Below are 13,113 nucleotides of genomic sequence, written 5' to 3' on the forward strand. Positions count from 1 at the left end.
CCTTCTTCTCCATGGTTGCATACGAGAATTGAAGCAGGCGTGAGTTTTATGGAGAAGAATTGAAGCAACGGCCAGTTGAGTTTAAGTACGACAATTCGGAAAGAATAAGAATTTGGAAAGTAGGAAGTAGAAAGCGGTACGTTATGTAAAATTGTCCCAAGACTGTTTATAAACTAATATTCATTTATTTATTTATTTCTTCTCTATGGGAGAATTGGCAATTAGCTTATTTAAAATAGTTTGAACTTATTTTAATTAGTTAAGAAATTTTAACCTAAAAAGTCTTGATGATTTTACCTTTGTAATTTTATTTGGTTGGTAGTTTTGCAAATTCCATATTTTTATATATAAAAGTTTACTTTTCTTTAATGTAACGAAATTAAATTGTCTAAACAATAGATATGAATGATGATAATGTACTAATGCAAGAGATAAAGGTATAAACAACCAAGTGATGGAGCGTAATAAATCACACACCGCAAAATAAATAGAAAATCTCTTACAAAATGACAATGTAAATACTCTATCATGGTTATAAAAAAACCTTACTTGCTGGTATATGTTAGGTTGAGTGTGGGTTTTTAAAATATGCAACAAAGTTAAAATGGATTGAGTTTAAGAAAAACAAATTTAAGCCCCTCGCACGTGAGCGCGCGCGCGCGCACACACACACACACATATATATATATATATATATATATATATGTTGTATTAAAATTGTATTATACTAACAATAATTTATGCTATGCATTATTCATTGTTCTAATATTTAATATTGTTCAAGAATTTTATAATACTAATTTGGGTTACTCTTCTATTAACTATCTAAATTTTTTTATTTACTTAACATTTTATACTTCTATTAAACTATAATTTTAAAGGGCAAAATTTTAGAATTTTAGTCAGCCTAGTTTTAAGTCCGAAACTGGATGTGCAATAAATTAAAAGAGCCAAAATAGTTCAAATCCGAGCAAGCCGAGTCTAAGCCCACCAATTAAATTTTTTTCTGGGCCTAAGGTTGAGCTGATCATAACTTCACAAAAAAAAAAAAAGAAGCTCAATTCACAGCCAAACCTAGAGGACTTCCGAGTCAAGAAGGCAAGGGTCAGTTTGACTAGAAAAGGCAAGTGGCTATTTGGAAGAATTTGGACAAGATCTTGGTTGAAAATGATCTTGGATAAGTTGTTGAAATTTAAAATAAGGACGAATTCGAACATTTCTAAAGACAGAGATTTAGAAGATCAAATCAAATCGACTTACATATGGTAAGAAATCGTGAAAATATAATTTTGATTAGAATTTGACCTTCCAAAATTCAAAATCAAGATAAAAATGAGGAAACTAAATTGACTAGACCAAAAGAGGGATATTAAATTGTTTGAAGTTAAATATTATGATTAAGAAGCACTAATTCAAGATAAAAGTATAAATAAGCATAGAGCTTACTAAACCACACAGCAAAACAAGTAAAAAAAAAAAAAAAATCATATAAACTGACAGTGTAAAATTGTCTCACATACATACATATATGTATACATATATATATATATATAATTGGCATAGATGCACTAGAACCCCTCCTTTAAATCTATAGTTACAATTGACACCTTAAATTAAAATCAAATTGAAAGTATAACCCAATTTGCGATTTAACTATAACCCATTTATTTTTTGGATTTGTCTCAGATATTCAGAGAGCCACTAGTCAAATAGTATTCCACGTATTGATTTTGCTTTCAATATATTAAGTTCATGTGTGTCGATGAGTACCTAAAATACCGAACAAAATCCTTTTTTTTATTTTTATTTTTGAAGGAAACCGTACAAAATCCTTAAGCCACGCATTGTCAATAGACACTAGTACAATGACAATCTTTTTTTTTTTTTTTTTTTTTTGTCACAACGTAACATTCCTATAACCTAATATATCCTAATTTAGGGGGAGGGGGAGCCAATGGAAGTAGAAACTCTATCGGAGAAAATTACCGAAGACAGCCACATATAGTGATAATAATAGTCACTCATCCATTATTTTTACATAAATTTTTTCTTTCGCACATAATCACACATTAGCTGCAAACACCCAGTATTTCCAATAATGATAAGTATAAATGTTGACAAATTGCATTTAACATCTGGTATCAATATTAACACAAGTGAGGAAAAAAAACATAAAGACAAAGATTATGAAAATAATGATAAAACTATCGCATCTTTTGTTTCAATTAAAAGAGGAAAATAACAACAATGGGACACACATTTTTCAGCGTTATACAAAGGATGAATAGCCCATCCATTGAAAATTAGCTCAAATGTAGCGCAATTCCCATTTCAAGTTTTTTTTTTCGGGGTGTGGTGAGACATAGGGCTGTCAACGGTCCGGGTCTAGACCCAGACCCGGATCGGATCCGTCAAATTTATCCGGGTATGGGTAGGGATTTAGTTCCGTTACCTGGACCTTGATCCGGATCCGTTTTGTCAAACAAAAAAACGGGTTGGATACGGAATATAATATTTCGACCCGTATTGGACCCGGATCCGGATATAAATAGATTAATAGTTTTAAAAATATATAATATTTATTAATATAATTTGATTAGGATGATGTATTTGAATAATCAATATAATTGGACCCGGATCATAATCAATATAATTTGATTAGAGTGATGTATTTGAGTAAGGTTAATTTGATTTCTTTTCTTATTTGATTTTTTTTTGTATTAGTTAGAAATTAGTTTATAAATATATGTTTTTTTTCTCATTTTTGTTAGGAATTATAAATTTTGTTAGTTTTTTTTTGGGTAGACCCGGATTTGGATCCGGGATCCGTCGAATCCGGATCCGGAACATAGAGTAAAAGACCTGTCGGATAAACGGGTCGGATCCGGATCCGATATAGTGTGCTGGGTCCGGGTCTAGAATAATAAATTCCGGCCCGGATCCGGCCCGTTGACAAGCCTAGTGAGACATAGGCCAATCAATTGGGATGGACTAGCCTGAACACTAGTTGTTCGGCCCACAATTTATTGGGTTGAGCCTTATGCAATATGAATTGAGTTGAGTTTGGAATAAAATATTTTGCCTAAACAAATCTAGTTAAATGGTTGAATTTTAGACGGCAAACTATGAAGGTTTTTCTTCTTCTTCTTGTCTTTTTTTTTTTTTTTTAAACATTCCACCCCTAATTGTCAGGCACAAAATCATTCCACCCCTAACTGTGAGGCACAAAATTCGAACGTTCAATTTAGCAAGGGCGAAGACTCTAAAACCCTCCTCTGGCCATTAGATCGATTTCAGCGATTGGTAGCTATATTATTTTTTTATCATAAAATTCAGGGTATTAGAAAAACATCTATAGATTGGTTGGTTATCTCATTTATTAATTGAAAACAATACATGACTTGAGTTTGGGCCAATCCGAATTCGTTTCAATACCCTACTTTTTTGGTGAGTGGAACATGAGCTACAAAAAAATATAAGTCTAATTGAGTTGAGTTGATATTTTGTGTGAGTTAGATTTGAGTGCGGCAAAATCTGACTCATATTATCCAATTAACAGGCCTAGTTGGACACCTAGGGATCAAATATCTATTTTTCGTTTTTCGGTGGCAGACAAAGTTCAAGGTAAAATTTCTGAAGCACCACTACATATATATATATGTAGCTGGGTGAAAAAGCAATCAATCATCTAAAACAAGAATATTTCCCAGAGAAAAGCAAAAAGGAAACGCGAAAGATTGAAGAATACGATTACAATAAATAGCCATCGACTAACTTGTTAATATCATGGAACATAAGAAGTTGCTAACGTTAAAACTAAAGAAAACCTTTAACATTTCTTTCTAAGGAATCTGCTTGATCCTCAAATTCCTCGTTATAAGAAAATATTCTACAAAAGAAAATCACAAAATCACCCTTTCAAAACATAATTTTCTCGGAATCCCTCTTCCTACTTTGATAACTGTAAACCAAAAATAAACAAACAAATATATTGTTGCAACTTCAGAAGGTAGTAGCTTCACCATTAGTGCTTGATTTCATGATTAGTGTTCCAAAGTGATTGATATCCGTGAATCACGAACTCATATGCTGTATATCTTGACAACCCATACCTTGGCTTCTTGATGTTTTCTTCACTTTGAACGCCCTTTTCAATGTCGGAGTCCTCATCGGGACAAAAAGAGGACGGGGATGATTTTACTGCCCTGCCTCCGATGAAAATTCTCTCTAATATTGAGAAGCAATCAGCAAGAAGCACAAAAAGAAAAGCAGCACATATAACAACATAAATTACGCCAATGGGAATCATAAAAGCGGCAAGGCCAATGTGGTATGCCCGCCCAGAACTGCCAACAGGCTCCTGGCTAGCCAGCTGAATGCAGTTGGTGGCTCCCATGATCGCAGCGTTTACTGCCATCCAAGTTGTGAACATGCAAAAGCCAATCAGGAGAAGACGATAACATGATTCTTCTGCTTCATCATCATCATCATCACGGCCATAAGATGATTCTTTCCAACTGGGATTGTTGTTGCAGTCCATGTCTTCCATGAAGCACTTTCCTTCCCCCTGGAAGATGGAAATCCAAGAAAGTGAACTTCGATTATGTATTTGCCTGAAGATTGATTCTTGACTTCCAAAGAAACTGAACTTCAATCGTCTCTTGCTTGAAGAATGATTGATTCTTGACTCCAACTGAGATTATATAGCGATCTGAATGGTGCAATATGGGAAACTGCAGCAGACACTGCAAGTTGCCAAAAAGTGGAGAACCGACTTACCATACTATGGAAAGGAAATCTTGTCGCAGTTTTTGGAATCCTTCGTTCAATTTCCAATATCGATGGACAAGTTTCCATTCCCACACTTCCTTTTCCTTCGTTCAATATCTAATTTCCTTTTTCATTTGTTGACAAAATTTTCTTAGACGAACTACTCAATGAGACCCTTGTCCTAGTTAGTCCAGTTTATGCTGTTAGGTGATTCCAAGGATTCACTTCTTGTAAATTTACATGTTACAATTCTTCGTCTAAAATTTTGGGTAATAGAACAAAAGAAATACGAAATTAAAGAGTGGCATTTTTGTTTTCCTAAAAAATTTCTTGTCATTTTTCACAGGTTTATTGTGTTCAAGATATTGCAAAAAGAATACAGACCAAAGGGATAAACAATTCAACTCATTGAAATTTCTAATCAACCAGGTCAAAAAGAAGAAAGACATTGGAACAAAGTAAGAGAAAAGAAAAGTATAAGAAGAAGGTCAAAGGTTCGAAAAGCACGAACTAGCACATGAATCAAATTCCCACTCAAGCGGGCACAAAATACTTGGGAGAGTTTAAGTGTAGCATATCTTTTGCAAACAATGATGGAGTCCTCAATTACGCAACGCGAAGTGTAGATGACTCCTGTACATGCTACAAGCGGAATATTCCACATAACTGCAAATCTGTTTCTTTTTTAAACAGTGGCAATTTGCCTAACTTCATGAGAAGCTGTCTAGATACCTATTACATTAACTATTGCTACTTTTGCTCTTCCACTCACCACCCATCCACAACCCTTCCACACCCAAAAACGCAGAAGAGGAAAAATGGAAAAGAAGGGTGTCATTCTATACAGATAGGAACATTACAGTCAGTCAATGACAATAGGAGTTATACGCCTTTTGGCAGGCTTATTTGCTGTGGGAGTGGCCAATGTAGCTGTGGAAGCTTGCTTTTCGTCATTATGAGCTTCAGCCTTCTCACTTTCTGCACCATCAAGGCTGTTGTCAGGCTCAGTTTTTGTGAAAGAAGCCCCTTGTGCCTGCTGCAGTGTTTTACAGTCATCCACGATGTTTCTCTCTTCTGCAAGATGAATCATGGCTGATCAGAAAATGACAATCATGATTGGAAGACTTTGTGAGATGCATTTGTCAGTATAAGTTCAAAAATAAACCTGAAACAGGGACCGATGATCCCAGCTCCTGATTTTGAAATTCTAGGAGAGTACAATAGCCATCTTGTGAGGACAATGCCAAATATTTGCCATTTGGTGACCTGTTCACATCAAAAAAGTATAAACAGTAAGCAACCAAAGTTCAGGATTTACTTCTATCAGCATAGCTGCTGATAAGAGCAGCACTAAACCTAAAGAGAACAACTAAAAGTACCAGGCAATGTCAGTTATAGCTGCATAATGAAGTCCAGCCAGGATTGCTATTGGTTCAATACCCTCCGTATCATAGATATATAAAGAGTTCAAAGTGGCCAGCGCAAAGATAAGGCGATAAGGGAGCCTAAAGAAGTCAGCTGTACAATTACCAAGTGGATTTCTCATCAAATATAGAAGCCATACGGTACACTGAAAAGGATCTAGCATATGATTTTAACAAAAATTTACATGACTTTAATCCTCGCAAGCTAAATTTCACAGGGCAGAACCGCACTGCCACAACAGGTTTGCTGGCACCAGGAAGCATCAAAGCAGGTCTAAACGTTGACCAAAAAAAAAGGTTTAGTTAAACAAAAGGTACAGCCCTGTTAAATGAAAAATGTATCAACGGCCATGATTAATGTCCAAATAAGTTTGCAATTTCACATGTAATCTTAAGGACAAGAGTACATGGGGAAAAAATGCTAATCTATCATATCTAGAAACAAGCTGATAAGATTCTTGTGATTAAAATAAAAATGAAGAGTAGACTTACCTAGAAAGATCATTTCTAGAAAGGATATAGGCAGCATTTACTAATTCAGAAGATGGTGTATGTTTGAAAGAACCTGATAGAGCACATAAATCATTAGTAGCATTCTAATGCATAAAACATTAACTGGCCTCTTAATCTCCAGTGAAAAATGACAAGAAAATATAGGAACAGGAGTAAGATGGTTCACTCCATGGCAACCACACCAACTGCACTGCTAACACAAAGCACATGAAAAAGATCTCCAGATAAGGATCAAAGATTGCATAGATGTTTATTTAGCAACATAAAAGTACATTTAGTCCAATATTCACTAGCACCATGTATGCAGGAAACCATCTAATATTTCCTCAATATAACTAAGTAATGAAGGTACGGCATTCCTCCTTTCTCCTTGATGTTTGGGAATGAACAATAAATAATAAAGGAGGATGTCAAAAATTCTGAGAGGTGAGGTGCAGTGCAGAGGAGAGGATAGATAATGCCAAGAGACAAAAAGAACTTATTAAAGCAACTTATTAGAGAAATGTCAAAATAACAACTTATTAAAGCAATACCTGCAGGCACAAGTAAAAATGATCCATCAGGAGACCAAGCTAATCTTCGGAAAAAAGATGGCAGTGTCTCATCATGGAAGAGGTGATTTTTAGCTGTCTGCATTTTGATACCACATATAAGACTCTTAAAAAAAGGAAAAGAAAAAAAGAGATTTAGTTCTGGCATGTGCCAGCAGAAGAAATTTCTAACCTTGGATTCATCCGTAGTCTGTGGTTCCAACCTTGATATGACATACTGACAAATGTAGTTCATCCTATCATTTCCTTTTGTTTTAGATGGCTTGTTGACATAAATCCTGCAGGTTCTATCTGAGCTGAGCGAAGCTAAAAACTTAGCTAATGGATCCCATGCAACACCTTGGACATAATGAGAATGGCCATCTAAAATTTGATGCACAGAACCTGAAAGGTTAACATCAACCAATAGGTTTACTGAGAACAATGTCTGAACATCTAACAGCTTCATATTTTCTTCTGCATCTTCACTAACTATATGCACAAGAGCTATCAACTGATGCACAAATAATATAACAGCTCACATTCGCTGCCCTACCTTTATTCACATCCCATATGATACAAGTGTTGTCAACAGATCCAGAAATAAGAAATGTACCATCAGTGGACCACTGCAAGTCCAATACATCCTTACGATGAAACCTAGAAAAGGTCATTAGTCAGTACGGAAGCAAAAGCAATACTCCTTGTCCTGAAATCATTCGCCTGCCATTGCTGCTGAGAATTCATATTGACATCAATCCATTTGATGCAGCAATGACAAGACATGTTATATAACTAGACCATGATTAGTTCACCACATTCTCAAACAGTAAGACAAGATCTTTTAATTAAGACTACAAAACAAAAGATTGTTTTTCTACCAAATGTATTATTACATGGTCTTGATTCTGGAGTCAGTCTTAAATTCTTGGGCTAGAATTAATTTGATGGGATCACTGCACCCAGGTATTTGTCAAACTGGCTAAGGTAAGGTCAAACATAAAATTGAACACTCCCATTCTCCCACCACCCATTATACACCCTGAAGGGTTCAAATTAATTATAAGTGACAAAAAGAGATAGCAATAGAAAGGAAATAATCCATAAGAGAAACAAGACTTAGTCAACTATCGGAATAAACATGACATCAGTGATAGCTTACGATAATATCTTCAAAAACTTCCATGTTTCTCCAGCATCATTAGAATGTAACTTCCATAGGACAAGTTCACCACCTATACTAGAAAAAGTTAAGCTTAGAAATTGACATCACAGATGTAGATACCAAGGCAGGTAATAAAAGAAAGGATATAACTAACAACAATTGAGTATGAAAAGCTGATTCCAGAATCTTATTCATACCATCAGCGCCAGATGCCAGTTGTTCTCCTGCATAGTTACTGTGAATTAGATCTCCGAATTTACAGCAGACATGACAATGATAATTTTGGAAGTAATGAATACACAGGCAGACATATAAAGAGATTTTGGGGCCATACATTTAAGTTTAGCATAAAATCTCGATAAGGAAAGAAACGCTTAACCTGACAAACTAAAGGACTCTCGATGAAACTTCAAAAACTAATCAACAGAAAAAAACTTGGGAAAGCTGGTCATTCAAATGCAATCTTCCAGGTAAAAGCAAACCAAAACCAAACATATCTGAAAGTAACACCAATCAATAGAAAAGTACATATATATATATATATATATATATATATCAAGCTCCCTGAACATTTCTCATCTTTTGAAGCTCCGAAATGCTATCATCATTATCAAACAAAATAAGGTCTGGAAAGTCCATTATTGTTGATTCGTCCTTGTCTTTCAGTACTAAAGGGAAAAAAAGATCTTTTTAAGATGACATGCTGTGTTAGATAAGTTGAAGACTATTATGCTCAACTTTTGTCCATAAAGAAGTTGAATCATACTCATCCAGAGTGTGGAATGTGTTATGTGCAACTAGTAGACAGATGTTGGATTAGGAAGCTGTTCAACTTCAAGATTGAGATTGACTCCATTACAATGCACAGGCAACCAAAATAGCATCTTCATGCAAAACAAAAATCATGATTGTACAACCACTAAAACTTATCAACTGGGAAGATCTATAGGTTTCAGTACATGATATTATGTTCTATATTCTCTCGAGGAAAAAAGTTAATAAATACCAAGAATTATACATCATTGCAGTTATGCAATCAAAGATGATTGTTCTCTCCATTAAAAGCTTAGACGCACATAGAGGCTCACATTCTTAAAAATTGTAATACTGCATAACACATTGCAAGCATTTCAAATGAGAAAACTACTAACCCATGCTTAACAAAGGCAAGCAAATGAAGATCTCGATAATAGAACATAATATTCGTCTCTCAGATTACATATCATAATTGTTCTCAATCGGGAATACTCACAACCTTACCAGAAGGAGAAAAGCGAAGCACATTTACTGCTGAACCGTGGTAAGATAGGTTAGTTTTATATGAAGCTCCAGGACCCCTGTTTTGCTCTTCACCAGAACTTATCTCCCATAGCTGAAAATTGCATTTTGAAAAGTCAAGAATTCACTTCACATTATGCCACATTTCACCAAAATCATTTCTTTTTCCAGAAAATAAACTTCTAACATCAAAGAAGTGAATCCCAGAAAGCCATTTTCTCTATAACTAAAGCATGCAGTACCGATCTTGATTCCCATTTCATTACTATACCAACCCGAAATGACCAAATCATGAAATATCTTTGCCATTCTTTTGCCTTTCCATAGTAATTGCAGAAATATTAGGTAAAGCTTCAATTTTGCAGTCTAAATATAAATAAAGACAATTAAATACCAGCTTCAGATATAATATTTAGAATTTTTTTATGTAAGACACACAAGTAAAGAAATGATAACACCAAATAAAAAAAAGAAAATCCACACAAATAAATTATAAAAAAGAGAAATTTCGCACCTAACCAGGAATTAAAATTGTACATAAATTAAAAAAGAAAAGGGCATAACTGATAAATAAGCGAGAGGAAAAAATTAGTAGAAGGAAACGACGTAGTATCACCTTTATGTCGAAATCGGCACCGCCGGTAGCTAGGAGACCTGAGAGAGAGTGAAAATCTAGGGTTAAGACTGGCTTGGTGTCGTGCCAATTAATTTGAACTGTTCCACCCTTCATTTTCCTTCTCTTTTTCCCTTTTTTCACAAAAAAAAAATTGAAGTAATTGGAAAATCTTGAATGTTTTTGTGTTTCAGACTTCTCTGGGGAGGGATTTGGGCAGAAGTTATTGGGGTTTAGATGAGGAAAATGTGAAGCAGAAAGAATTGATGAGCTTATTAGGGGTTTTGTGTGGGTTTTCGATTTGGGGGGGATTTGGGTTTATTGGGGAGGATGGGTCTGTTTTTTTGGCGGGAAATTGGTGGGAGAAGGCCGCGGCTTCATAAATAGTGTTGAATTAGCTGTTTTTTAAGATGTTTTTTAAAATTTTACTGTATATGAAAAACTTTTTTATTATACATGTTTTTTGGATTGTTTTTTAGAGGTATTTTTAAAATATATTTTTGAATATTTTTATAATTTACAATTTTTTGGAATATTTTTTTTTTTAATTTTACACGAACTACACTATCCCCTCCCTTTTCCTCCCCTTCTCTTCTTTCTCTTCCTCTTCTCCTCCTCCTCCTCCCCTCCTTCCCCCCAACTCCAAACCACTCTCCTGCTCACAGGTGGTGGCTGCGATTTTAGCCACCACTCTAATCACGACCGTCTTGGTCGCGATCAAATTTGATCGTGACTAGAAAGGTTGCGGTTAGTCGAGGAGAAGGAAACCGGGGGCGGGAAAAGGGAAAAAAGAAAGGAGGAAGGAGAAGGAGAGAGAGGAAGAGGAAAAAAGGAGGAGGAGGAGGAGAGAGGGGGGAAAGATGGACGGAAAGAGATAGGAGAGAAGAGAGAGGGTCGTGGGTGTGGGGGTGGTGGCGGTAAGGTGGTTGCCATGGTTGTGGAGAGTAATGGGTAGTTGTATATTTTTTTGTATATTTGGAGTTGTTTTTTATATATTGTATGGATATGGTGTTTTTAGAGTTATTTTTGTTTATGTATTACTGTAACATTATAGATGAAAAAATTGTTTTTCAAAAAAGTCTGAATCCAAACAGATGTCTTTTTAGAGAGAGGTGAGAACAAAATGAACGGTGAAGGAAAAAAGCGGAAATTTGCTAAATTAGTCCCTCACATTTTCAAAAAAAAAACTTTTTTATCTCTCACATTTAAAACCAGCTACAATAGTCTTTTAGATATAAAAAAAAAAAAAAAAAGTAAGTCTGCTTGGTCCTAAAACTCATTTCACCCATGTTTTTAAATTTGGAACAGATTGGTCGATCTGACCGGTCGAATCGAGAACCGATCAAGTGTTCGGTTCCAATTATTTTAAAATTTTGAGTTGGTAGAAATTCGATCAATCCGATAAAAAACGGGGTTTGACCAGAAATCGAAAAAACAAGTAAAAACTGGTTTTCTTATGTTTCCTTTTTATTGAATTACTTCTAACCCCAAATCATTGTGAGCTCCCCCTCTGCTGCAAATCCATTTTCACTCTTTCATTTCAATTCAATCGTCAAAAATCAATGCTTTAACCTTTTTTTTAAACAACATCTAATTTTAAATCTTGCATTCAAAAGAAGAAAATACCCAAAAAATGCAAAAAAAGGGAGTGAAGAAGAGAAAAGTTTGAAGAAAACAGATATTTCATGAGTTTGAGAATAAATAACTAACAAAATAAGAATGAAAATGAAATTAAAAAGAAAAGAAGAAGAAGAATGGAGTTGCAGAATGGAATGCGTCAGGAGGAAGAGGAAGATGAAAATTTAGCAGTAATGCTCTATGGAATACGTTAGGAGTAGAGGAAGAGATGGGAAAGTGTGACGTGGGGTCAAAATATTTTCAATATTATATTTTGACCCCTAGGATGTTAAAAACTATTAATATATCTCAAATATGTCATACTTTATAAATATTGTCCTAAATTTTGGTCTTATTTTTCAATCAAATTCATAATTTTTATTCTAAACTTGCTAATGTTCATTGAATAATATAATTTGCTACTTGATCGTTCTAATTTCTTTGTATTTTCTTGTTAAATACATTTGAAACATCAATTATATAGAATATATCTTTATTGATATTAACACGCTCTTAGATATTTTACATACAATATTTTAATTTTAAAATAAATTTTATTTGTGATGTCATCTGTTTCAATTCCAATCGAACCCATTGACCCTGACCCCTAAGTTTGATCGAGTCGATATTCGGTTCAAGTTTGAAAACAAAGGTTTGCTTCTTTGGTCAAAAAGCGTGCACCTCTCCTGCATGCCCATAATTTTAAGGGCAAAAGTGAAAATGCACTTCATTTCCTCTAAAGAAACACATCAACCACCAAAATCCTAAATATAAATCTCGATTGAATAAGGGAGATTTTAACTTTTTTATTCTTCAATATCATGCCAACAACGTCGCCAACAATGAAGGTGCAAAGATCATATTGCTTTAGCCTTTATCTTATATGCTTTGTTTCCTCTTTGGATTGTAATTGAACTCTTGGTCGACAAACTAGCAAAATGCACATTCAAAAAGTAAGCAAACTACCCTAAAAAAAAAAAAAAGCAAACTAACCCAAAGTAATTTTTCTTTTCAAACTCTTCGTTCTTACTCAACTTTCTAGCAGATTGATAGTTTTTAAGAAGTTAGATATTATTGACACCGATCTATTGCACACTGCGGATCATACCACTTGAAATAATGACAAGCATGATTTACCTAAAAAGCAAGAACAGGACATATTAAGAACCAATTTTTTCCGAGACAACCAAAATGAAATGTGGT

The 13,113-nt window shown here is 34.6% G+C and overlaps 1 protein-coding gene across 1 annotated transcript; it reads right to left on the reverse strand.

The window, feature by feature from the left end:
• Nucleotides 1-5,288: 5,288 nt before the first annotated feature.
• LOC113698359 (chromatin assembly factor 1 subunit FAS2) lies at nucleotides 5,289-11,212 on the reverse strand. Its single transcript, XM_027218146.2, has 12 exons — nucleotides 10,297-11,212; nucleotides 9,663-9,774; nucleotides 8,600-8,626; nucleotides 8,400-8,472; nucleotides 7,794-7,897; nucleotides 7,431-7,642; nucleotides 7,241-7,337; nucleotides 6,687-6,759; nucleotides 6,380-6,468; nucleotides 6,150-6,288; nucleotides 5,936-6,036; nucleotides 5,289-5,844 (listed from the first exon to the last, which is right to left on the reverse strand). The coding sequence occupies exons 1-12, from the start codon at nucleotides 10,408-10,410 to the stop codon at nucleotides 5,633-5,635; spliced, it is 1,353 nt and encodes a 450-aa protein (XP_027073947.1). The 5' UTR covers nucleotides 10,411-11,212; the 3' UTR covers nucleotides 5,289-5,632.
• Between the last annotated feature and the right edge of the window lie 1,901 nt (nucleotides 11,213-13,113).

Source organism: Coffea arabica, chromosome 7c (genome assembly GCF_036785885.1).
Source record: "Coffea arabica cultivar ET-39 chromosome 7c, Coffea Arabica ET-39 HiFi, whole genome shotgun sequence".
NCBI lineage: Eukaryota > Viridiplantae > Streptophyta > Magnoliopsida > Gentianales > Rubiaceae > Coffea > Coffea arabica.